The sequence below is a fragment of the Wyeomyia smithii genome, chromosome 3 (genome assembly GCF_029784165.1).
Source record: "Wyeomyia smithii strain HCP4-BCI-WySm-NY-G18 chromosome 3, ASM2978416v1, whole genome shotgun sequence".
NCBI lineage: Eukaryota > Metazoa > Arthropoda > Insecta > Diptera > Culicidae > Wyeomyia > Wyeomyia smithii.
The window spans coordinates 205,474,033-205,501,433 of NC_073696.1; the positions used below are offsets into that span (position 1 = coordinate 205,474,033).

General features: G+C 37.4%; 2 protein-coding genes across 6 annotated transcripts; one reads left to right on the forward strand and one right to left on the reverse strand.

Annotated features, from left to right (window-relative positions):
• Nucleotides 1-262: 262 nt before the first annotated feature.
• On the forward strand, nt 263-9,379 carry LOC129732677 (cytochrome P450 4d1-like). Of its 3 annotated transcripts, none has more exons than XM_055693763.1 (6): nt 263-739; nt 5,598-5,704; nt 5,762-6,041; nt 6,097-6,900; nt 7,352-7,534; nt 7,650-9,379. In XM_055693763.1, exons 1-5 carry the CDS (start codon nt 583-585, stop codon nt 7,522-7,524), a joined length of 1,521 nt encoding a protein of 506 aa, XP_055549738.1. In that variant the 5' UTR covers nt 263-582; the 3' UTR covers nt 7,525-7,534; nt 7,650-9,379. The 3 variants fall into 3 exon arrangements, with proteins under 3 accessions (XP_055549738.1, XP_055549739.1, XP_055549737.1); XM_055693764.1 differs by lacking the exon at nt 7,650-9,379 and adding an exon at nt 7,594-7,611; XM_055693762.1 differs by lacking the exon at nt 7,650-9,379 and having other exon boundaries at nt 7,352-7,585.
• Nucleotides 9,380-17,048: 7,669 nt separating this feature from the next.
• LOC129732676 (cytochrome P450 4d1-like) lies at nt 17,049-25,887 on the reverse strand. 3 transcript variants are annotated; one of them, XM_055693760.1, is made up of 7 exons: nt 25,559-25,887; nt 23,782-23,888; nt 23,121-23,400; nt 22,994-23,063; nt 22,734-22,908; nt 22,352-22,661; nt 17,049-22,290 (listed from the first exon to the last, which is right to left on the reverse strand). In XM_055693760.1, exons 1-7 carry the CDS (start codon nt 25,716-25,718, stop codon nt 21,941-21,943), a joined length of 1,452 nt encoding a protein of 483 aa, XP_055549735.1. In that variant the 5' UTR covers nt 25,719-25,887; the 3' UTR covers nt 17,049-21,940. The 3 variants fall into 3 exon arrangements, with proteins under 3 accessions (XP_055549735.1, XP_055549734.1, XP_055549736.1); XM_055693759.1 differs by having other exon boundaries at nt 22,352-22,908; XM_055693761.1 differs by lacking the exons at nt 23,782-23,888; nt 25,559-25,887 and adding an exon at nt 23,483-23,758 and having other exon boundaries at nt 22,352-22,908.
• Nucleotides 25,888-27,401: the final 1,514 nt, after the last annotated feature.

Here is a 27,401-nt window from a genome sequence, read left to right on the forward strand (position 1 = left end):
TTTCAAGCGTAAGTCACGCGAAGCATTGATTTAATCTAGCAGCGATGTGATCAACCGTAACGCTTCCGACAGCCTGCAAACGGTCACGCTGATCCGATATCACAATACAATGCTCACGCTTAATGTAACAAACTGACTCAAAACTGATAGTGAAACACTGGAGATAAAATAGAACAAAAAGCAATAATAAAGATGCAGATTGGTACGGTAATTAAATCTGCCTACAGTTTGACAAGTAGCACTTTAATCGTTCGAAGCATTTGGATCCGCGCGCACGCTTACGCGCGGCTTAGATCCCACGCGCAAAAGTTAGTTTATTTGCTGGATGGTGCTAACTGTTGGGCCGTGAACTTGATACTGATAAACATAGTGTACAACTACTCGCAATGCAAGCAAGCAAGCAATTAGTTACTGGCGGTGGTTAGTGCAGCCAGAAAGAAAACTAGCTTCAGCGGGTTCGGAATATTCAGTAGCAAATAAGTGGTCACCGGATCGACAGTTCTAAACTAATCCCAATCGCGTTGGTGGTGCGAAACTTGCAGAGATCTAGAGCTTATAACTCGTTGTGAGCTTCAGAATACCATGTGGATTATATTGGTGCCTTTGATAGCGGCGACTGGTGTGTGGATTTTATATCGAAACTACGCCAAAACATTCGAGGCAGCTAAGCAGTACAGTGGACCACCAGCTTTGCCGATTATAGGCAATGGTTTGTGGTTCCTAAATAAGTCGCCCGTGGGTAAGTTCGAAAGATTGTGTAGAACGAATTGTTTTTGTGTTAATACAATGTTGCACGTAATCGTTGATGTGTAACTAATAATATTTAGTGCGATTAATAGTCTTAAATAATGGGCTTGTGCACGGACTTAGCATTGGAAAAACGTGATTTTATTTCAAAACCATAACCAATTTCTGGAGCGCCATAGTACAAAAACTTCCGAACCTAAAATTGAAGATAAGTTTGATCTTTCAGTTGAAAAATAAAATGAAAACTAAGTTTGTGGTTGAAAAAGTTAAAGTGAACAAAAAGAACCATACAGGGGATAGTCAAAATAAGTAGGATAGGCAAAATTTTGATGAAATTTGAAATGCTGTAGCTACGCCAAATATTATTCGATTTAAATAATTCGAACACCATTGAACTGGAAAACTTTTGAAGTTTCATTTTCTGACCTCAGATCTGGCCTAGGTCACCGGATGTAGGAAATATTCCTGAGTTCCGGTAGGCATGTCAAACCTGCTAATTTTTGGAAGGATTTGGTAATGGGTTACCTGATAAAAATGCTTATTTGCATCATTGGCAAAGATGACAAAATCATTTCTGAAGCGAATGGTTCATCAAGATCCGGAATCGGCCAAGAACTCATCGAGAAATGGCTATTTTTCACCCGGAAGTCCTCAGAGAAACCTTTTGTAGGGGACATTTACGTTTTTGCACCAAATATAGCGTGTGACACCTCTATCTTCAGGATTTTTCATCAGGAATCTTTCAAGAGACATATTTTTGAATATAGGCTTTGTTGGCCACTTCCGGAACGACCTGGATGCCCCGAAGGAACTCGTTGTGAGGGAATTTACATTTCTGCATCAAAATATAGTATGCGACACAAAATGTAAATTCTCCCACTACGGGTTCATCCGAGGCATCAGGATTGTTACGTTTGTAGCCAACGAAGTCTGTATTTAAAAATATGTCTTTTGGATGATTCCTGATGAGAAATCCTGAAGATAGAGGTGTCGCACGCTATATTTTGATGCAGAAAAGTAAATTTCTCCCACGGGTTTCTTCGGGGCATCCAGGTGATCCCGGAAGTGGCCAATACAGCCTATGTTCAGAAAAATGTCTTTTGAAAGATTCGTGATGAAAAATCCAGAAGATAGAGGTGTCACACGCTATATTTAGTGCAAAAACGTAAATGTCCCCTACTAAAGGTTCCTCTGAGGACTTCCGGGTGGAAAATAGCCATTTCTCGATGAGTTCTTGGCCGATTCCGGATCTTGATGAACCATTCGCTTCAGAAATGATTTTGTCATCTTTGCCAATGATGCAAATAAGCATTTTTATCAGGTAACCCATTACCAAATCCTTCCAAAAATTAGCAGGTTTGACATGCCTACCGGAACTCAGGAATATTTCCTACATCCGGTGACCTAGGCCAGATCTGAGGTCAGAAAATGAAACTTCAAAAGTTTTCCAGTTCAATGGTGTTCAAATTATTAAAATCGAATAACATTTGGCAAAGCTACAGCATTTCAAATTTCATCAAAATTTTTCCTGTCCTACTTATTTTGACTATCCCCTGTATCTGTTTTGAGTAAATGGTTGTTGTGATAATTTTGAGTTTTTACATGTCATACAACAGTGAGCAATATTTGTGCCGTGGATATGTGAAAAAAAAACAATGAGCACGCGAAAAAAATAAAAAAGTTAAAAAACGACGTAGTAAAATGACACTGATATTGAGAGAGCGCTCACAACAAAACAAAATCGAATATTCAATATACTTGAGCGCTCATACTTAGAAGTTAAAAATGTCAGAGTGCTGAGAAATACACAGAGGCGGTTGCGAAAAATATCAAAGTGCTGAGAAGTGAACAACAAAAGTGACAAACAAAAACTTTACGCTATAGTTTGATTAACCGACTGAGAAAGAATAAAGCAGTTCTAGAAACGAAACGATAGGCATTAAAAGGCAAACATCGATAAAAATTGATAAAAAAAAACTCGACACTATTAAAAATAAACTTTAGTGCGTTACAGCACAATAAAAGCAAGCTGAGCTCCAAAAATTCAAATAAAAGTATCTGAAAAGTTGTGCTTTTGTAAATCATCGAAACTCATAGAAGGCCAAAAATGGAAAGGTATCACTAATCAATAGAGCGGGGCGTCGTTATACGGAATAAATGAAACTTGATAGCACAAAGCCAAAACCAAGTATTTTTTTGTTCTATTTGGGACTCCAAAGAATCTTAAATTTTTCGGACGTCGATTGGTTTTGTCTCCGCTTGGCGCATTGAGTTTCAAATTTGTATAAAGATTTGTATGGGAAAACCTGCTTTTTGCATTTTTCATTCTAGAGAGCTCGAAATGGCCTAAAACATACGTTTTATAACTTCTGAGAGTAAATTTTCTATCAAAATTAACCTCTGCAATATGTTTGTTTAGTCCAGCTAAGTGTATAAACACGACACAACAGGTTACTTTATGTAGAAACCTACTGACGCCGGTACACTGGTAGTGTTGGCAGTAAAAATGATTTTTAGCATTTAATTTGACATACTCTGAACTTTGAATAGCTATAGTATTTTTCAGGGACATCCTAGGTCTCCAGTGTCTTCAGTAAAGTTGTTAAGCATCTAAAATACTATAATTTAACATAACTTAGTGCATACATGAAGCTCTCTAGAAAGAGAAATGCAAAAAAGTAGGTTTTCCCGGTTTTTCCATACGAATTTAAAATGCAATACGCCAAGCGGAGACAAAACCAACCGACTTCTAATAAGTTTAGGATAATTTGGGGCCCCAAAAAGTACCAAAAACTAGGTTCTGGAAAATCTATGACTTTACCCTACCCTATCTATAAATATTTTGGAGGTTTATTGAGGGTTTAAAAAAATTTAACCCCGCGGTGAATCAGTAGTTAAATTTGAAAAAAAAGTTTGCTGACACTAGCAAAAACGTAAAATAGGGTATAACTGCCTTTGATGGACCACTTAGTAGCGCAGCTGCAAATTTTGCAAGAAAAAGTGTAAATATCTAAACTGAATTAAGTATTTCATTATGTATAAACATGAAATAACATGTTTATCATCTTTTCTGCATGAAAAACAAGAAGATAATACCTTTATTTTTTATAATAAAAGAAATAAATCATGCCTTCAGTTTCCTTTAATAGGCCACCGTTTCCTTATTTGGACCACAACAGTTTCCTAATTTGGGCCAGGTCTGGATAATATATCTCTTCAACCGTAGCTGCCGCTGATGAAACTAACTCTGGCTTATGCACTGAGAGTTCTGGATGGCGGTTCGGTTGCAGTCCGAATGACGAGGGTTTTCTGTCGTAATAGGGAATCCTTTACGTGCCATCCGAGTTATTCAGCGAACAATTGAATCCTCTTCCGCGGCAGTCAATGCAGTTGGTTTACCTCTTCGTGGCTTTCCTGACCACTTGCTACTCGCACGGAACATTATGGTGGATCGTGGAAAATTGTGGCGCCTGCAAGCTTTTCTAGTCGAAACACCACTTTTTATAGCTTGAAGACACTCAGTAACAGCTGCTTCAGTATATTTTTTACCAATTTTCGGCGTTTTTCCCATTTTAGCAGCAATTTTGTACAATAACACGATCATAACAAATTTATGGTTACTATGGTAACTATGATTCGCGGCGTTATTTCGATGATAGCTCTTGTTCGAAATGAAGCATGTCGGAATAAGGAAAACAATATTATTTCCACCCTTATTTGGGCCACTATTTTTTTCAATATTTTAAGTGTTTTTCTAGTAAAATTAATTGCTAATCTTTTAAAGACACTATTATCCTACCCGTTCATCGAAAATTTGATTAGTTTCGCTCGGGAAGTATGATGCCAGTACAGTTTTTGGCAAAGTATTTTTCTATGAAAACAATAACAAACCATGGCAAACTAGGTAGCTGTTATTAAAAGACATTATTTGCAGCATTAATGAAGAATACTATAGCAAACGTCTGTTGCAACATTTCTAATGAAGAACATTATTGATGTTGTCAAAGCACAAATCAAAATAAGTATATTTATAATGTGTCATTTGGTTTAAGAAGTTTAGGTGGTCCACTAAAGGAAGTGGTTAAGTAGATCTACCCTAACTTCCAGAATTCAGTCAGAAACAATTTCCCACTCAGATGCACTATTGCTTTTTTTAAACCAAAAACACTTGCTATCAAAATTTAGTTTAAGGTAAAGCTATGTTGAAGCCACTAATTGCACCTGCTACTGGCCGAATGAAATATTCTCTGACTAATTAAGGTGAAACTGTAATGAAACCACAAATGGCCGACTTCGAGGCGCTGTCGGTCGGCTAGCTCTCCCACACACGGTAATGATGTCGGGTTTGATTTCCGATCAGTTTAAGGATCTTTTTTTTCTCGTTTTGGTTTTTTTTTTTCGACCCAGCACTGGAGCACGGTGTATCGTTGTTCTTATCCTACAACATGCAAAATGTGCCAAAAACAATATCGATAACGAATTCTCTCAACTAATCTAGTGGATCGAGACCGCTATTAGCCCTCCAGGCTAGAGTGCGATATTGTTTTGTCACCTGTTAGAACGCTATTTTATATTTGGTGAAGCAAACGTGAAATAGCGTTTTCACAGGGAACGCAAAAGCTTTTTCCGAATCTTGTGCTTTTGAAAATTCGAAGTGGTGGCTCAATGTTGGCCATTTTTGGCTTCAACACAGTTTCACCTTAATTAGTCAGAGAATATTCATTTCTGTCATTCGGCCGGTATTAGAACCAATCAGGAAAAATGGATTGCATAATTTTGAAATCATGAATTAGATACTGTATATGAGCTTTGTATAACTAAATTTTCTGCACTTTTTTCTACACTTCCAGAGTTCATTCAGATTATTGGCGAGTTAGTTGCAATATATGGAAATCATTTTCGATTCTGGCAAGGACCACAACTTTTGATATACACAGGAAATCCAGCACATATTGAGGTATAATGTTCAACAGTGTTTAAACGCGTTTTGATCACAACATTTTGGGTCTTACAGAGCATCCTCACCAATCGTCATCTGACCGATAAATCTAGTGAGTACAACTTCCTTTCCGATTGGCTCGGCGACGGTCTGCTATTGAGCAGTCGACAAAAATGGCACACGCGCCGGAAAGCGATAACTCCAGCGTTTCATTTTAAAATTTTGGACCAATTCGTAGAAGTGTTCGACCGGAATGCTTCGGAGCTAGTCGATGTGTTGGGTTCGTATGCTGACAGTGGCGCAATAGTCGACATTTTTCCGTACGTGCTTCTCTATACGTTGGATGTTATATGTGGTACTTGATACTCATTATATTCATTACGATTTTCACTATCAGTAATACTATACAGAAACGGCTATGGGTACGTCTGTGAAAGCCCTTCGAAACGCTGACTCCGAATATGTGCAGGCAGTGAAGCAAGCAGCTACCATTTCCATTAGACGCATGCTCGATATAATCCGGAGAACACCTTTATTCTATTTAACACCCAGCTACATACGACTACGTAAAATGCTCAAAATTCTGCATGGATATACCGACAACGTGATTGTTTCCCGTCGTCAGCAACTGAAGAACCAAGGAAGCAAGAATATGCCTAATGATACAGGCAATGAAATGGGACTCAAAAAACGTGAAGCTTTTTTGGACCTACTACTACAAACTAGCATTGACGGTAAACAGTTAACTAATCTAGAAATCCGTGAGGAGGTGGACACTTTCATGTTCGAAGGACATGATACTACCACATCAGCGGTATCTTTCACCCTCTATAATTTGGCCAAATATCCTGCTGTACAGCAGAAAGCTTACGAAGAGGTAGTATCCGTAATGGGAGAAAATACCGAACAGGCAATAGAAATGTCCCATCTGCAAGACCTGCCATACCTGGAGATGGTGATCAAGGAAACCCTCCGACTGTATCCATCCGTCCCGTTGATTGGTCGACGGTGCGTGAAGGAAGTGACGATCGAGGGGAAAACGATTCCGGCAGGGGCAAACATCATTATTGGAATATTTTACATGGGACGAGACCCTAACTATTTCGAACGACCGTTAGAGTTTATCCCCGAACGGTTCGAAGGCGAAAAGTCAGTTGAAAAATTTAACCCTTACAAGTATATTCCGTTCAGTGCTGGTCCTCGAAATTGTATTGGTAAGTAAATACTTTATTGTAGCACGAATGTTAACCAATTAGCACGATTTTCATTTCACGGTTATTGAAAATAATAATAATATTCAGCAAAGTGTTCGTAAATTGGTCTCTCTTAAAAAACTAACTACTTGCGACTCATTCTCGAACTGATTAAGCTACATTAATGAATGTCAAATCAGTACTATTTGTTGTCCTTTTAAGAGTAAATCCAACGATATTGTATATAACACATAATCATTAAAAGTATGAATCTTTATCTTTTAACGTTTTCACCACAAGAGCAAGAATAAGTTGAGGAGTCCGCGTAATTACAACGACGATTTACTTATGAACACAAAACAAAGCAAACAGTAATCATCCAGTAGTAATCATTCTAATAGCATCGGCCATTAACAATTTTTATTACCTTAGGCGGCATCGCTAATCACTGTTTCACTCGCTCTATCCACAGGTCAGAAATTCGCACTCAACGAGATGAAGAGCGTGCTATCGAAACTTTTGCGCCACTACGAATTCATCCTGCCGGTAAACAGCGACGAACCTGTGCTGGCGTCTGAACTGATTCTAAAGCCCGACCGCGGTGTCCCGCTGCAGATCCGACGCAGAACGCTCAAGCATAACTAAGCTTACTCGGGTCAGTATACTCACACTCAAAACAAGTCTCGCTTTATATTCTACAAAACATTGTTGTAGTTAATATTCATTGTATGAACCTAACCGCCAATTCTCTTGTAAAATACGTGTGATAGATTCTGTTTAGTGCCAATTGAAGATAACGTTTTTACGTGGTGCCCAATTCACTAAACCAGCTGATTACAGCTCAACCAATCTCAAAGCCGGTTTCATCAACAACTCACGCCTCTCAGAGCTTGCAAAGCTCAACGGCGTGCCTCGTAATTGAACTTGATCATACCACCGATTTTGAAACATTACTGCAGGTGACTTCATTCCATCCGATATCATCTAGTTTGATTTTAGTGAAATCAATCAACGAACAGAATAAAATATCACAAACTAACGGTACCTAAGTGGTGCTTGCTACGACATTCGTGATTACATCCTTATCGGGCGCAAGTGAGAAAGTTGTACGCAAGAAGGCGAGGCGAGATTAGCCAGTCAATTTTGCAGTAGCTACACAGGGTAGTTGATGCTTACGGTGATAAGTGAGCAAGAAACCTTAACCCAGTAACTCCATGCTACGGGTGATTTGCAGTTAGCCGATAATGCAACATAATAATGTGTTTATTTAACTAAGATGAATTAGTTTGTATGAGTGCTATGATAAGAATGTTACAGAATCCTAATCTATCTAACGGCAAATGAATGCTTTCTTCATGGGAATGTTGATCACGTTTATCAATTTTAGTATAGTTAAGACCACATTTTCCACTCATTCACTCAGCTTAGAAGAGTAAAAACTGACAAATGAGGATGTAGTAGCCCTGTCTCGGAGCGTTTTCAGTCAAAATGACCTAGGAATAAAAAAAATATAACGAACATTTTCGTGATGGCTGAAGCTGCACACAAATTTGACTTTGCAAACTGAGTATTTTCTACGGAAGGAAAATATATTTAAACTCAAGAGAAATTTTCTTGAAAGGTGTTTGTATTTCAGCATACATTACTCAAGCTCGTGTAGCTCAGAAACCTTCGGTTGTAGGTACAATAAAACTGACTGAGAAAGAGTTGTACACACTTAGATATTGTCACCAAGTACGGTAAATTATATTACCAAGATTTTAACAGCTTAGATCTCGTTAAAAATCTCGGTAATACATAAAAATACCAAGGTTCTGTAAAACCAACAATTGACAAATTGCCAAACTTTAACAAGATTTTCGGTATTATTTTACCGAGATACTCATGAAATAATTCCGAAACTCGGTTTAATAATATGCTGAACACTCGGAAATTTTAACTGGTAAATTATTACGAAAACTTCGGTAAAATTTACTGAAGTACGTATTTTGCGATTTTTTCAGATAAATCCAGTAAATGAACAAAACGATTAGGTATGCGTACGATTTTAATAAATATTAAGTCAAATGATTCAACTAATTACAGCATTAGTGAAACGGGAAAGTTGTGTTGCTTCCTGGAAGTAAAGCAACATCCAAAATTGAGTAAAAAAATTATCATTTTTCTTTTAATATTATTTGCATTAATAACACAAACCAGATGTGAGAAAAAATAATGTATACTCACTCAATATTTTAGTTAAATTTGAATATTACAGATTTCTCTGTAATGATAATCAAACGCATGACCTGCTGCTCTTACATCAAAATCAAAACACGAACAGAACTGGTAGTGCAGCTCTCGTTATTTTGGCAGTTCTATTTTTCGCAATCTCGGTAAGAGCTTCTTTGGATCGACAAGATCTCGGTTAAATGATGTCAGGGTTCCGACATTCGGTATGGGTCATTCCATACGAAGTGTACATGCCCCTTGGACACGACCATCACGGATTTGGCTCAAAGCTGGGGGAATTATTTATCTAGATTCACTATGAAAAAATCCCAATTTTGGTGTCGATTGGAATACCCCCCGCTCTGTGGGACCCCCCTCTTAATGACAAAGTCAGGCAATTTTTGTTCAAAATTCCGTTTTTCTTTTTCTTACAATTCATAGATGTAGGACGTCCGCAAAATACTGATAGATGATTTTTAAAGAAAATGAACCAAGGAATCCGGAATAAATATAATTTTTGACTGGAAGTGTTGCCAGATAGATTGTTTTTGTATTTGAAAACTAAATTTACATTTTTCGGCAAATGCAGCAATTTTTATTTTAAATTTAATAATTTCATCGTGTTCCTTGGAGAATTTCACGTACGAAATAACTATCATCCCGAGGTAATATGAGCCAATCTCGAGATATAACATTTTTACGAAAACAGTTGTAAATTTCGTAATTATTTATTTTATAGTTTATAGCCGTAACACACCCGAAAAATAGTGATGAGTGAATTTTGAAGAAAATAAACCAAGGAATCCAGAAAAAATATTATTTTTGACCGGAAGTGTTGCCAGATAGATAATTTTTCTATTTTAAAACTAAATTTGCATCGTTTGGCAAATGTAGCTAAGTTTATTTTAAATTTGAAGGATTCATCGTGTTTCTCGGAAAATTTTACGAGTTAAACACTCATCACCTCGTGGTAATATGAGCCAATCTCGAGATATAGCATTTTTACAAGAATGGTTTTAAATTTCGTAATTAGTTTTTCGTAAAAATGCTATATCTCGAGATTGGCTCATATTACCACGGGGTGATAAGTGTTTCTTACTTAAAATTTTCCGAGAAACACGATGAAACCTTCAAATTTAAAATAAACTCAGCTACATTTGCCGAAAAATGCAAATTTAGTTTTAAAATAGAAAAATTATCTATCTGGCAACACTTCCGGTCAAAAATAATATTTTTCCTAGATTCCTTGGTTTATTTTCTTAAAAATTCACTCATCACTATTTTTCGGGTGTCTTACGGCTATAAACTATAAAATAAATTAATTACGAAATTCACAACTATTTTCGTAAAAATGTTATATCTCGAGATTGGCTCATATTACCTCAGAATGATAGTTGTTTCTTACGTGAAATTTTCCAAGGAACACGATGAAATTATCAAATTTAAAATAAAAATGGCTGCTTTTGCCGAAAAATGTAAATTTAGTTTTCAAATACAAAAATAATCTATCTGGCAACACTTCCAGTCAAAAATTATATTTTTTTCGGATTTCTTGGTTTATTTTCTTTAAAAATCATCTATCAGTATTTTGCGGAAGTCCTGCATCTATGAATTGTAAGAAAAAGAAAAACGGAATTTTGAACAAAAATTGCCTGACTTTGTCACAAAGAGAGGGGTCCCACAGAGCGGGGGGTATTCCAATCGACACCAAAATTGGGATTTTTTCATAGTAAACCTAGATGAATGATTCCCCCAGCTTTGAGCCAAATCCGTGATGGTCGTGTCCAAGTTTATTTTTTTCCGTGGTCACTTCGTATGGAATGACCCGTATTTTAGTTTACTGAATTCTGAAATTTATTGCTTCACGAATTCAGTTCGATTAGCTGTTGGGAAGTTTGCCGAGATTAATTAAGTGTGTAGGGAATTATTAATGCTTCATGACAAATGTACACCGAGAACAGAAATATTTAAATTCCAGCAATATTTTCAAATACATGCGGCAGGAAAAAGATGCGAAAATTTATAGTATCTCTTAAAACCCCAGTTTAAATACTTTAAGCCTTAATATCAAAACTTTCGAGTTTAGTTATCTTTATTAAGTTCTTTCATACAAATTTACCCGATGTGTTCTCCATTTTTATCAATGACATCCCCAAGACAACAGAGAAAGCTAGAACATGCTTTTCAAACGTAGTCCTTTGGTATCGACAACTAGGGTAACGGGGGTATTTTGACCCACATGCCTATTTGGCCCACCCGGTAACATTTTACGCATTTTATCTGATAAATTCAATGAATATTAGAAAACTATGCATGCAACATTGAATAACACACCTAAGAATCATACTACACTATAATTTTCGGCGAAAGATTGGCTCTAGGTAGTGTTATTTTGGATAAGTTTATACATATTCAAAGTCATGGCTGAGTCAACCCAAAGTCAAGAGGAAGTGGTAAAAGTCAACGTCCGGAAGCTATTGTAACAATACGTTGTTGTAGTGAAATCAATAAATTGTCATAGAAACAGTTTGTATACTCTAACATGATGGAAAAAGTTGAAAAAGTGGTTAAACGCATGGCCGAAATATGTTTGCCTCTTACTGAAGCAAACATATTTTGGCTTTGCCAAGTTTTGACATCTCTTTGATTACCGTTCGGCCGTTGCACGTGAACAAAGAAGCAGCTTGTGACAATTTACAGGTAATTACTTCTTAATTTATCACATTTTACTATATGAAATTATCTGAGAATGCCTGTCGAACCGCTATAAGCCAAATCATTTCATTTTCAGATGCCTAAAATTTACAAAAATTTACAGCGGAAGGATGTTCTCCTCAAACCCACTATTTTTGCTCTAAAAATACCGATGATGATCTTAAATATAATGAGTCCGAACTATTTCCATACACGTCTGAAAATATAAAGGTGGGCCAAAGTAAAAATTTGGTGGACCAAAATATGTTTTTAGTACTTCGTAGAAATTTTGATATTTCTAGGATATTTTTCAATATATTGCATTGTTGAACGGAGTATATTAAAATAGAAACTTAGCTTTTAACAATGGAATAATATAGTAGGTATTTATGTTGAAGAAATGTGTTTGTTTTTTTATGAACTGTGCGAACACTTCACAAAGCTGGCCAAAATACCCCCGTTACCCTACATGGGCAAACTACAAAGTCTTCAATCAAGGGTAAGGTGTATTGCAGGCTTATGCTTCATCCAACGGATTAAAGTCCGGAGTGCTAGAGAGTCACATATCTTTCGGTAAAAAGTTCGTGTTTGCCATCAGCCATCGTTGGGTTCTATTTGACGCTTGATATGGCATTCCATGGAACATTTTTTCCTGTCGTATTCCAATCATGTTGGATAATTTTTATGGTAATTTCGAATCAAGAAGCTCAAAAATTCAAATTATAGTTTAAAAGATTGTAATTATTATCGACAATACGCCATTTTTCAAGTTATTTGTGATTTTTCAGCAATAACTAAAGATTCATAGATATTTGTTATAAATACTACACAACTCACTCTTTGGCAGTAAAAAAATGGGATCTTATGTATGCCTGATTCGTAGGTAAAAACAAAGACCCTTACACACCAAAGTTGCATGGTGCTAAACCACATCAATATTGTGCGAAATTAGCTCAGTTTTTGATTAAGTTTGTAACCTGGCTAACAAATGTGTGATGTTTCCTCAGGTGGTATGTTTAGGGGGCCGGGTTCAGTTTGCCTAGCTCTACTGCCTTTATTCCACTAAGGAACTCAATGTATGTTATCTTAGCTTCAACCTTTTTTTTTTGTAAGATTTAGACCACTGCGACCTTTATTTCGATCTTTTGTGGTGTTAGCTTCAACCTTAAAGTGTAATCTTCGCATGAATGAATCAACTCAACATGTTTATTGTTTTTCAACCACAAAGCATCTCAACTCATAAATATTCATATTTCTTCGGCAGTACAGAAGAAAACATTGACGGAGCACATCTTGGACGCTAGAAATATTTGGTTACCATTAGTTGTTCACCTTAGAATAACCTCAGTTCCGTCGCAGTAGAGGTAACAAATAACTCATGCACTCAAAACACACACAATTAATCAGACCTACGGGATGAATATTCTTTTCATCACAGCATATTTCGGTTGCCAGAACGAAAGGGAACTTTTTTGCAGCAAAACGCGCGGTATATTTTATTTATAAGAATTCATGACACGTAAAACCAGTTTTTGATGTTTATTGAATTGCCAAATCTAATATTACTATTTCCTACTCCTACACAAAGAGATCACGGTATAAATCAGAAAGATATACCAAACAGATGACAACTAATAATTTGGAATTTTTTTGAGGCTTCTTTGCTCCGCGGAAACAGGCTCAGAGAGAAATAAGAGTCAAATACTCGAAAATACTAAGCTCTCTCTCTCCTCTTTATAACAGTTTTGTTTTGTTTATGCATACCCAGTTCTGTTTAAAAAGGGTGTCGAAACAAAGAGCACTCCGTGAGCGCATTGTACAGTTCGCTTTGAATTGCACAGTAATTTTGGCAAAAATTTCCGGTTTTGACTGTGTATAATTTTCTGTAAACCTCAACAATAATCCGCCAGGAAGGTAGTAGAAGAGTGGCCAGAGTAGTGGATAGGAAAAGACTTTCTCCTTTTTATCTAAATCATGGTTCAAGCCTAGTGGTTTGGATATATCAATCAAGATGTATACCAGAACGAATGTTTGAACAAAATTTCAGTTCCATTTCTTCCAAAACACAATACAACAGGCGGGGGCCAGGCGTAGTTGGTAACGTCTCCGCCAACCACGCTCGACACCTGGGTTCGAGTCCCAACGCCGACATAGGTGTCGATGGTTGTGGGGTGGTGTGATCCACTTATTCTAGCCGACACCGGGAGATTTTCTGAGGCGAAAAATCTCTGGGATCACGCCTTCCATCACATGAGGAAGAAAAGCTGTTGGCTCTTATGGAATCGTTTAGCATATATTTAGCGTTCAGCGTATATTTAGTAAAATTAGCTAGATTTATCCTGAATTTTGTAAAACAAACCATTTTTCACAACGCTTCCATATCCATCTCAAAACTCGAATCACTGCTTAATTATTCCTCTCACGACGCCCCCATATTCATCACACTGTTAATCATGAACGAATCACATTATCATGAATGAACGTAGCCGCAGCCCGTCGTAGTAGGTTACCTAGATATCCGCTGCAGTTGTTTACGTGCAAAATTGATATCCTAGGAAACACAGATGAGAATACATACAGTTGAAATTATGGAATTGTAGAAATTCATCTCATATATTTCCGCTAATTCAAGCTTGTTTTAGGAAATTTGAGGTGAACATTTTAGAGATTAAAGTATGCTTAGTGTAGTGAGTGGTTTTGTTTAGTGATTAAAATAAAAAGTGGTCCGCTAGTGATGGATAAAACTTTGGTTGGCTGCTGAACGAGTCCCGTTGTAGCCGTATAGAACACTGCGCGGATTTTGTTTTCTGAGGTAGGTGATTGAATTAAATGAGTTTTCGAGTGCAGATGCCCGACTATAATATCAAATTTAGTGCTTTTAAGTGAGTTTTTGAGGATTATACTTTATGAGCAATCTGAAGTGATCTAAGAAGAATCCATTCCGTGGATTAGCAGATTGGTTTAAAAAGAAAATGTGTGCTTTTACTACTTTCAATTGTGTTTTCATGTTTTATGAGATGAATATATGGGCTGAGATGAATAATGGCGCAGTTTCCCTACATGAGTTTTTCTTTTCACCTTATCATTTGATTAACTTTTTTTGACAGCAGTAAGAAAATTCCAAAATTCTAGTTGTCACCCGTAATTATGTAATCAGATTTTAGGTTCGAATATATTTTACGATAAAAATGGAACACTTTATGCACTGCGCAAATATTTTGATCCCTTTTGTTATCACACAGTAAACAATAACGTTCATAAGACCCTCGATAATCCTGAATACATCTAACACATCTACAGAAATGACATCACTTCTTTTATTAATTCAACTTATATTTTGGCCAGCGCAGTAATGGAGTACCTACTTTAACTTGCTATTCATAGCAAGTGTGAAACTAGGATAGTTTCACAAGTTTTCTTTTCCTATTTACAATTGATTAACTAAACCAATAGATGCTTCAATATAATTATTTATTATAATATCTAATGTGCTTTATATTAGTATATGAATTACACCCAATGACGAACTAAACACCGATATCACAAAGGATTTCTATCCATAGTCTAAGATCACAGAAGGACTGGCAAGGCATTTCTTTTTATGTATATGAAAAGTAAAATGACCTGTTCGTGTCAATGGTCTAATTAACAATGACGGCTCTATCGTCGTTTTATTGTTCATATCTATCGAGCGTTACTTAGGGTTACGCACAATAGTTTTTCAGAAGGTCGTATACCACAATGAGAAGACAAATCGGCTGATTAAGACTCGAAATTCTCTGTATAGCAACAACAAAAAAAAGTTAAGTGTACGTTTTTTGTGCCTAATTATACATAGAGTGTATATTCTTCGTTTGTAAAATGGTTTGCATTTCAAAAGTTGTAAGTATTTTTTTACGCACCTGATGTACCTTAGATAACGCTAGGTAACTGCCGAACATGGCGTCTGTTTTCCTTGTTAGGCGCGGCTCAGAACAGCTTCTGACTCAGAAAGAGGGGCGGAAATCGAAACGCGGCTTCCTCCGTTACCTTCTTAGGCCAACGACCTACTGTACCTTATATTATGAACATATATGAACACGAAACGTAACATGGAATATACTGACTCTTGCCACGCGGGCAAGTTGATTCAACTAGCGAAGATAGGATCAAACAACGCGAACGTGGGTTTCTCGCGATGGCCGAACAGAGAATCTAATTCTCCACATATACATCAGCCATAAATAAAGAAGGAGCCACCGTCTTGTCATGAAACCCTCGGTAAAGCGCGCAGCGAACGGAGAGAATGGATCTCAGATAAAACCTGGAAGATAATCGTGGCAAAAGCCAGCCTTGAGCGAGCGACGAAAACTTATTCATAAGCTAGTTCATCTGATCGAAGTTCAGCATGAGAAGTTCTTGTGCGAAGTGTTGCACAATAGGGGCTTGAAGGAGCTATGAAGGTTACTAATAATGTGAGGCAGAAGTTCTGCCGCAAAACTGCATATTATCTCCGCTGTTGTCTCTTTTTTATAGTGGTTTTAACCCATAGGATCATTCGCCTCTCTTGTTGTTTCTCATTTTTATGGATGAAATCTTTGTTGGAGGTATTGACAGCAGATCAAACCAAGGAATACTGTGAAATCCTTCAATTAAGTTGGCGCAACGTCGAACAGACATGCAGAGCAAACTTGATGACCTCACCGATTGCTTCAGAGCAGCCTGGTGAATACTGTGAAGAGGCAGTCATTGGTAATAAACACTGACAATCCCCCCAACTTTACAGTAGTGGGTCAAAGATGAATAAAGCCACACGAATCAGAAAGCCCTTGCATGTTTACGAAATATTTGACGTCCAGACCAGATCACTGTACAAACTAAAAACCATTATTCGAGAACAGATCGAGAGAGATAGAAACAGAAATCCGGGAACGTAGATGGAAGAAGAGGAGCAGTTGAGATATTCAAAGAAGCACCTAACTAGAATTGCGAGGACGTTAATATGAAAATGTGTGAAATAACAGATAGTCACATGCAATTCAAACCAAAGTTAAGTATCTAAGTTTCCAACAGTCTTCCAAGCTACACAAAATTATAACTAAAAACTTATATACCTTCATAGTTTCAAACAAACTAGCGCCTTTTCCAAAGTTTATGACATCTCGATATCTTACCAATTGTATGAACGCAAATCATGATTTTTTACAAATCTAAGACCTTACCTTTGAAAAACTTCGGTAAAGACATGACATCGTGATACCTCGATAACGCAGCGAAAATTTAAAAAAAAACATGTAATGAATCAGAATTACCAAAGAAGCTTAATTTAGTTTGTAATGTTTTCTGTACTTCCAAATATAATTACCAAAACCTAAGTTAATCCACCTAGCGGTCCGTCTCATTCAATTTTTTATTTGTAAAAATAGATTTTTACTTTTCTTTTTTCGACTCTAAGCAAAGTCATGCTACTTTTAATTTTAATTTAAGGAGTAAATGTAGTAATGAAGATAGAATATTAAACTAACTGAAAATATGATTGTAGAAACTACGAAAAATATAGTTCAGCAGGTGGGACTCGAACCCACCACGACGGTGGTGTAACGGGAACACATCTGACCGGATATTGGAAGTTGTGGGTTCGAGTCCCACCTGCTGAACTATATTTTTCGTAGTTTCTACAATCGTATTTTCAGTTAGTTTAATATTCTATCTTCATTACTACATTTACTCCTTAAATTAAAATGTAAAAATAGATTTACATGAACGCTTCAATCCAATAAATGTATATTCACTCTTTAGGTTCTAAAATATTGATGTTGTAAACTATATCTATAAAAATGCAGTCCAGTCTGTCTGTCGGTCTGTCTGTCTGTCTGTCTGTCTGTCTGATCCATATAGGCTCGGAAACTACCTAACCGATCGACGTGAAAATTTGTATGTAGGGGTTTTAGGATCCAAGAAAGATTCCTATGATGGTTTGAGACCCCTCCCTCTTCCGGAAGGGAGGGGTCCCATACAAACGAAATACAAATTTCTGCACATCTCAAAAACTAACCAAGCAAATGGAACCAAATTTGGCAGGTGGATTCTTTTAGAAGTAACAAATATGTCCATATTGGTTCGATACCCCTCCCTCTTCTGGAAGGGAGGGGTTCCACACAAATGAAACACAATTTCCTCCACATCTCGAGAACTAACCAAGCAAATAGAACCAAATTTGGTAGGTGGATGTTTTTAGGGGTAACAAATATATCCATAATGATTTGACACCCCTCCCTCTTCTACAAGGGAGGGGTCCTATACAAATGAAACACGAATTTCGCCCAGCTCGAGAACCAATCAACCAAATATAACCAAATTTGGTATGTGGATGTTTTTAGGAGGTAACAAATATGTCCATAATGGTTTGACTCCCCTCCCTCTTCTGTGAGGGAAGGGTTCCATATAAATGAAACACAAATTTCTGCCTATCTCGAGAACTAACCAACTAAATGGAACCAAATTTGGCAGGTGAATGTTTTTAGGGGTAACAAATATATCCATAATGGTTTGACACCCCTCCCTCATCTATGAGGGAGGGGTCCCATACAAATGAAACTCAAATTTTGCACAGCTCGAGAACCAATCAAACAAATATAACCAAATTTGACAAGTGAATGTGAAACATGTCCATAATGTTTCGACACCCTTCCTTCTTCTAGCATATCTCAAAATACCATCTCGAAATCTAAGATGGCGACTTCCGGTGTCTGAAAAACAGCGGCCAATGACCAAATACCACCCAATATGGGTATTTCCGGAATTGTTATGATGCACTGGAGCCACAAATCGACCTCAGACAACATTTTGAATTGTAAGATGGCGACTTCCGGTGTCTGGAAAACAGCCGAAAATGACCAAATACCTCCTAATATGAGTTTTTCTTTAACCAGTTTGCCGTTCAAAATCCAGAAATAGTCTTCAAATGCCATTATGGAATCCAAAATGGCGACTTCCGGTGTCGGAAAAATAGCGGCAAATGAACAAATACCACCCAATATGGGTATTTCCGGAACCGTAATTATGCACTGGAGCCACAAATCGACTTCAGACAACATTTTGAATTGTAAGATGGCCACTTCCGGTTTCTGGAAAACAGCCTGAAATGGACGATTCCCATTAAATATTAATATTTCTGGAACCAGAAAGATGCACAGAAGCTAAAAATTGATCACATACACAATCTTGAATTTTAAGATGGTGACTTCCGGTGTCTGGCAAACAGCCGGAAATGACCAAATACCATTCAATATGAATGTTTTTGGAACCAGAATTACGCCCAGATGACAGAAATTGATTTCACAGGCATTTTTAAAGTCCAAAATGACGACTTTCGGCTTCTGAAAAACAGTCCAAAGTGACCAAATATCACCCAATATGAGTTTTTCTTTAACCAGTATCCTAAATACCATATTGAAATCCAAGATGGCGACTACCGGTTTGTGAAAAACAGCCTAAAATGAACAAATACTATCCAATATGAGTATCTCTGGAACCAGAATGATGCAAGGAGCTAACAATTGACCTCAGGCACCATTTTGAATTGCTAAATAGCAACTTATAGGTAACAGCCGGAAATGACCGAATAATACTCAATATGGATATTTCCGTAAACGTGATGGTGCATAGAAACCAAATATTGACCCTGGACACTATTTTGAATTTGAAGACGACCAATTTTAAATTCTGGAAAGCAACCAAAAATATCTCCCAATATGGGTATTTCCGGTGTCAGATTGATGCCAGAAAGTCTGCTGATAATGACAGAATACCACCCAATATGAATATATTCAGAATTAAGGCGATGTACAGAAGCCAAAAGACGAGGATGTCGTCATTTCGATAAAACCAATCATTTCAAACGATTTGTTATTTGACTTTGATCATATCCTATGGCCGATTCGTCGTGCATTTGCAGACTTCAAACAAACCGCAAGGAATCAATGAACTTGGAACGTTCAAATAGTACGACACCACATTTAAATTATGTTGGAGCCACATACACTGCCCGTCATAAGTTTGGAATCGCTTTACTGAGTATTGCAACACCCAGTTTGAATATTGCAATACCTCGAAAAGTTTAGCATCACTTGATATGGGCAGATTAATGTAACTCTATCTCTTGATTCTGGAAACCTAGAGAGTTGTGGTCTTCAGCAAAGTTGCTCAGGAGGTCAAGGGCTTGTGATTGGAGGAGAGTATGGTTTGAAATTCAGCCACAACGCAGCGCTAGTGTGCATGTAGTTTTGAGCGTTTCGAGCTTAGTTTAGCTCAACAATCTCATCATTTACACTGATTGTATACACATGACGAAGTGAAACCAATTTGAATGTTGACAATTTAATCAACACATACAATACGTGCTCATGTGTGTTTATTCTAAAGAAGTGCTTTCATTTGAGGAGATTATAACGTATAGCATGCGACTGTGTTGGTATGTTGACTGTTTGATCAGCAACATGCACAACCTGTTTTACAATGGGGAAAATTGACGATATCGCGACTAAATTGATTACTTCGGCTGCAAACAGTTACAGTAGATTTGCCTCTAATCCGATGTTGAAGGATTTGAACACCATGGAGGGCATTTCGTATTCTTTTTCACTGCAAGCTGAAGACCGAACACGCAATGTCGAAGTTGTCGAAGTCGTATTTCAATTAGGACACTGGGGTTTTTGGTTTGCGTTGACACTGAATTTTAATGAAAATAGCCTCAGTTCGGAACACACATGCGGCGTTATACTGTGTATCGACGTGCTTGACCACAATTAATGGCACTAGCCGAAGATCGCAACTTTCTGGGTAGTGAAATTCGTGCGATAAGTTGAAGTTTGAATACGAAGAACCACACGTACCCTAGCGCCGCATAGTTCGGTAATTTAGTACTGAATTGTCTACCATGTAGAAGCCTTTAGCATCCTGAACAAGTTTGCTGAACACCGCAACTTTCTAGCAGGTCGGAATCGTGAGATTAGTTAAGTTCAAAATACGACAAATTGTGTGCCCACTAGCACCACATAGCGGTAAAATTTCAAACTGAATTGGCCACCATACAGTAGCCTTTGACCTTCTGAACAAGTTTGCTGAAAACCGCAATTTTCTAGGTTGTCAAAAACACGAGATATCAGCCTATTCCAGGTGATGCTAATATTTTCAGGAGGTGTTGCAATATTCAAACTGGGTGTTGCAATACTCAGTAAAGCGATTCCAAACTTATGACGGGTAGTGTAAATCGATCAAAGCAGGTATAGTTTTAAATAGTCTTTGAGTTTCTCCTCTTTCCATAACTTTTGAGCCACATATCAAATTGTTATGAAGTTTGTTATTTGTAAGTTTGAGAGATGACTCGTTCGTATGACACTAGTTATGTTCAAATAAGTCATGTAATCTTTGAGATAATAGACTTTCGTTGTTTTATTAACAATTTAATACATAACGGTTGCTTAAGTTCGATTATAATCAAATGAAATGGGAACGTGTAGGGTAGCCAAACTTTGAAACCACGTGTTCAATCATAATTCATCAGTTAACCCTTAACTAGCCCGTTCATCTGATATCAATATTGTTCAATTCGGTTGTGTAGTTTCTGAGATAATGAAGTTTCGTGATTTGCACAAGTCGGCACATTATAAATGAAGTTACAGTTCGATTACAGTAAAATTCAATAGGGTCTTCTGAGGCAGCTAGACCATTCATTTGACACTACTTTTGTAAAAATCGGGTCAGCCATCTCTGAGAAAAGTGAGTGAGTCCAAGTAGTCTTCGGAATATGTTCCTTTGCATAGCTGGATTTCACATTTTTAAACATAACAGGCAAAGTAATAGTCCGATTGCAAAACAAATCAATAGGTTCTTATGGGGCAATTAGACCTTCCGTTTAACACTGATTTTATGAAAATCGGTACAGCCATCTCTGAGAAACATGAGTGAGATTAAACAGTCTTCAGAACACGTTTCTTTTCATAACTTTTGAACCACATGTTCAATTTTTATGAAATTCAAAACTTAAGGGTTTTCTAGGTAGCCCGTTTTTTGAGACCAATTTTGTTCAAATCGGTTGTGTAGTTTCTGAGATATTGATGTTTTATGATTTTCACATTTTTAAACATAACCAAACATAAGTAACGTAAGACTAATGTCACTGTCGCTTCTGCAATCGAATCGGAATACCGTGCGTAGGCCGCAGTATCACTTCTGCAATAAATGATTCCTCCTGATGTTGGTCCTGCTGCGGTGGTAGAATTTCATAGTGTCTCAAGATTTTGCTTGTTAAGCTTTTTATCTCTGCCAGAGCGAACTTTTGTCCAATACAATTCCGTGGTCCGGCGCTGAACGGGACATACCGATACGGATTACTTTTCTCCGCTGACATTTCCGAGGCAAACCGTTCCGGTCGAAAGTGCAGTGGATCATCGAAATAATCCGGGTCACGACCCATGAAGAAAGGCATAATGATTATATTTGCTCCAGCTGGGAAAGTTATGTTCGCTAAAAATTAGAGAAACTTCATTGAAGTTTGATGTTTTGAGACTTTTTAATACAAACACACCTATTTCACTGTTTTCTGTAATCTTCCTTCCAAAGAAAGGTACGGAAGGATACATGCGAAGTGTTTCTTTAATCACTAAATCCAGATAGTGGAATTCGTTCAATTGTGACAGATTCACTGGAAGTGTACGATCTTCTCCAACCACGGATATAATTTCATCATACACCTTGCGTTGAATATCGGGATGTTTTGCCAATCGATACAGTAGGAAACTGATAGCAGACGTAGTCGTATCGTGACCTTCGAACATGAAAGTATCGACTTCCTCACGGATTTCCTCGTCCGTCAGTGGTCGTCCATCGACGGTAGCCTGCAGAAGCATATCGAGAAATGCTACCTTTTTACGCAGTCCAATATCACTTTCTTGACGCTCCAACATTGCTTTACCGGAGTTCCGTTGGGCAAGAGCTTGTCGTCGTGACTGGATCACACTGTTGGTGTATCCGTGCAGGATCTTCAGTGCTTTATCCTGTCTACGCCGATAAGAGGATAAGCTGAACAGCACGTTGTAACGGTTCATCACATCGTACGTTCGTAGATGTATGATGTAGGTTATTCTGTGAAAACACGACACAGCTTGAAAACAAACCGTTTGGAAAATTCACTATAATCAATGGAATGAATTGTTCAAGACGAACTTACTCCTTAACTGCCCTGACGTATTCCGAATCAGACAGTATCTGAGCGTTCACCGTAGTTCCCATAGCTGATTCTAAAATTTCATAAAAATAAATCTTGAATAATTTCAAATAACTTGTTCCCAGCTTACCACAGATGACATCCAACGCGCACAAAGTGACCAGCGGGAAAACGTCAAAGCACTCGCCAGTTTCTGCCTTCGGTAGCAGCTGATCGACAAAAATGTTACTCTGCTGGTCGAAAATTTCCACAAACTGTTCCAAAATTTTGAAGTGAAAAGTCGGTGTAATGATTTTCCGATTGGCAAACCATTTCCGATTGCTGCTGGTCAGTAGGCCATCGCCCAACCAGGGGCGAAGAAAGTCATATTCGCCCGATTTTTCGATATATTTTGGACTGCTCAGAATTGCCTATAAATAATAGCATTATGTGTAAATTATTTGTTTTTCCTTTCTTCTACTTGATTTGGGCCTGAACACACACAAAAATTACCATATAACGCAGCTAAATGATTAACTCTACCCCGTTTTACGGTTAGACTACTACATGTCTGACACAGCCTCCAGTAAACAATGTATCAAAATAAACCCCTCTCGCTTTCGCTACTTGTTTAATCCTAACCTAACCAACGGGTAAGAATTATTACAATACACTAACAAGTTTGCAGTACATTCGGTTAGGTGTGACACAGGTCTGAGCACATGGTAAATCACAACACGATCGTGAAACACGTCTAGGGATCTACGGTTGATGAACATTCGGTTGTAAGCATTCATGTGGATAATGATTACCTCAGCGACCTTGGCATCGGTGACGACGATCAACAGTTCCGGTCCCAGCCAGAGACGAAAACATTTTCCCGACTCTTGAATTGTGTTCTGGAGCGTGAGAAAGAATTCTGCAAGTAGATATGTAAACAACAACATATACTACCTAAAAGTAGACTAAACATTTAAAAACAAATGCATTGAAATTATTTTAATTTTCTACACAAATAACGGATAAGTTATATTTTGAAAAATTTAGAAGAAACGGTAAATTCTAGTGTATGCAGAAGTGCGCAAAATGCCGCACAGTAATTGCTCGCCGGGTTCGTCGCTACTGCATTGGATTACGGAAAAACTCAATATAGTCTTAAATTAATTAAAGTTATCTTTGCTAGCGGCACCGAAATTCACAGGAATGGGTAAAGTGCTATAATCTTTCATTTCTTATTAATTTTGAGCTCTAGGGAAAAACCTGTGTTAACCAGTGTAATCTACTAGCACCTCAAAGGCCACATAGCCTGATAATATTATTTCGGCATATTATTATGCTTCACAATGATTTAGAGAAACTTTATAATCATTTGACTCTTAATGGCATTTTTTCCACAAATAACGAAGCTATACCGCTGTATTGCACCTTTCAAAAGTAGCACGTTTTTCTAAAGCCACGGTTTATATGAAGATTATTTATACGAAAATTCACACCACACAATTTGCTACGTTAGCATACAAACTTACCGCGACTTTTCTTTGTTCTGGGTTTATTTTGCATATAGCAGCTTGCTGTCCTCATTCAGCAAAATTAAATATTTGCTCATTTAACATATAAAACGACCTTTGTAAAACTTGTACCTTATTCGGTTCGATCCGTTGTTGCTGCGACCCAAAATTATCCGATATAAGCAAAGGAATGTTTGACTTTTAAACTTAAACTCGGTGTTTTTGAAAATCATTATAGTTAAATTACCTTTTAATTTTCTTCATAATATTCTCAATAAAAAAGTGCTCATGTGTGTCTCTTTTTATTCATGTATCGTTTCAACCAAATCGGTTCAAGCCGTATTTAATCTGCCAGGATTCGTAATTTGTAATGGTTGTCTAAATCACAAAAATGCAGATTGATGATGACATCCGACAAATTATTATGGTAAATCAATAAATAAGTTGAGTATTTTTTACTATTACGTACAAGATAGAAATATGTTTCGCAAAAGACTTTGCTGGTTTATAAACGAGAAGTATGTCTCACATGGTCGTTCGAGTGTCATCAAACAAACAAACAAAAACCAATCTGAATATGGTTAACGACAATGTAAATAAACCCGCTCTGTTGTTTTATATATTCACTATTCTCATTGTTATTTGATTTGAAAAATTTGAAAAATTTGAATCCGTATACAGCAGCAACAGCAATATATCAACATTATTGCGCAGCGGTGTTAATAATCCATATTTTAATAGGAATTACACTTTTAAAATGTATTGAAATCTCAAATTTTTAAATCACAAGTTTTACTCAAACACGTACTTAAAACCTGTAGGTGAAACATACAGCTGCTAGGCGCACGGAGAGTTTCAATGGAAAACCTTGGCAGTGAAGTTCTCGTATATTCTATAAGAACCAGATTTCCAGCAATACTATTACTGACTCTATTACGTGCCGTACTTGACATAAAAAAATTGTTTGTTCTGAGCACATGATGCATATTGTAATTTAACAGACTGGAAATTAACCCTTGAACATATAAGACATCTAACCAGGTGTCCTCTTCGTAAAAGTGTTGGCATAACCCATTCTTACCGGGTGGCGGTTTGTTGATGAATAGAAGCGCATTACCGAGCAGCGGATAGCCTGGGGGACCGCCGATTTTGGCAGCGTAGTAAAGTGCCCCGAAGAATTTCCGATACAGGTAAACAGTGAGGGCAATGGCCCCAAGAGCTACGCACACACCCAAAATCATTCCGATGTCACTGACCCTAAATTTTGCCAGACTTCACTCAGTGGTACATAGAAATTCGCTTTGAATTCGCGCGCTAAAACGTGATCAACGTGCAATTGTGTAAACGCGACTGAACGCATTGCCCCGACTAATACGACTGATTAGCAGGATGATCGTTTGCTGTTGCACTGTTTTATAAACCGCCTGACACTGAAATAGTGACTGACTACGTGCTAAATACGTATTAGAAAACCTTGATCCAACGTTGCATACGCGTTTTCAGGCTGATTGGTTCTAGATGCAATCGTCACGTGTAGAGTTTAATACATACGTAAAGCTCGAGCTGGTTGATCTTGCTATAGTTTGAGATGCTTGAGAATTAGTGAACTGGCCCTAGCAATAGGTGACACTTCTGCCATTGAACTTGATACGAATAATTTATCGCATGAACTTGATTACATCGATAGTGTGTGGTAACAACAACTGAAGTATTATGGATGCTTTAAAAAATGACCACTTTGATGTTAGATGCTGTTGGTTAATGCTGTTACTGAGCACAAACGTTTAATTGAAATATATTTAATTGATTTAAATATAGTCATATTATTTCGGTTTTCAAATCGACTCTAGGTTTAATTTTTAATATCACAAATACTAGATAGATAAACGATGTCAACTACCCTCAAACGACGAACCTGTCTGATAAAATCTCGAAAGAAATTTGAGACTTCTCAAACTTCCCTTAAAAAGGCATAACAATTGCCGTACAATATAACTGGAATTAAGCTTTTTTCAAGCCCTTTAGTTGATTTTAGCGATCATATGTAGACTCGAATGAAAATGCTGTTATCCCATATCATCCCCTTAATGCTAGAACTTGATAACTCGAAAATTGACGTTTTGAGAAAAACCGGTTTGAAAATTTGACCAATTTTAGTAATGACGATCCTAAAATCCGCAAAAGTAATAAAATTTCATCAATGTCTTGAATCATTTTAATTTCTGACCATATATTTATGTTTAGGTCAGTGGGTGGTTCACGGGACAGAAAATTGAAAAAATTGAAAAAAATCTCGAGTTATCTAGTTATAGCACGCAAAACCATATGTTTTACTTACTTTACTTTGTTGGCTAACGGACCGTTCACCGGACTAGGGCCGAACGAATTAGAGATGTCCAGCTTCTTCTGTCTTGGGAAGCCGTTCTCCAGTCTCCTGGTACACCAGCAGATAGTGCATCTTCTTCCACCGCGGGGCATCTACCGCGTGCGAGGCCTACCACGGAGTCGACGGCCTTTTTCTGGTTCTCTACTGAAGCTAGTTTTAGCAGCTCTCTCATCAGGCATTCTGGCTACATGTCCAGCCCACTGAAGCCTGTCCCGCTGTATTACCTTCACTACATCAGCATGTTTGTATACCTGGTACAACTCGTGATTCATGCGTCTGCGCCACACTCCAGTTTCTAGTTTACCGCCAAGTATCGATCGCAGAACTTTACGCTCAAAACTCCGAGCACTCGTCGACCATATGTTTTATTACTAGGAATTTTCGAGTTATCTAGTTCTAGCATCAGCAAGAAAAAAGCTTAGTCATTCAAAATTAAAGCATTTTTTAACGTTTTATTTATCTATTCCTCCTATTTTTGTATAAAATATCACGTTTTAACAATAAAAACTATACTGTATATTCGGTTTTTGTTCTAAAA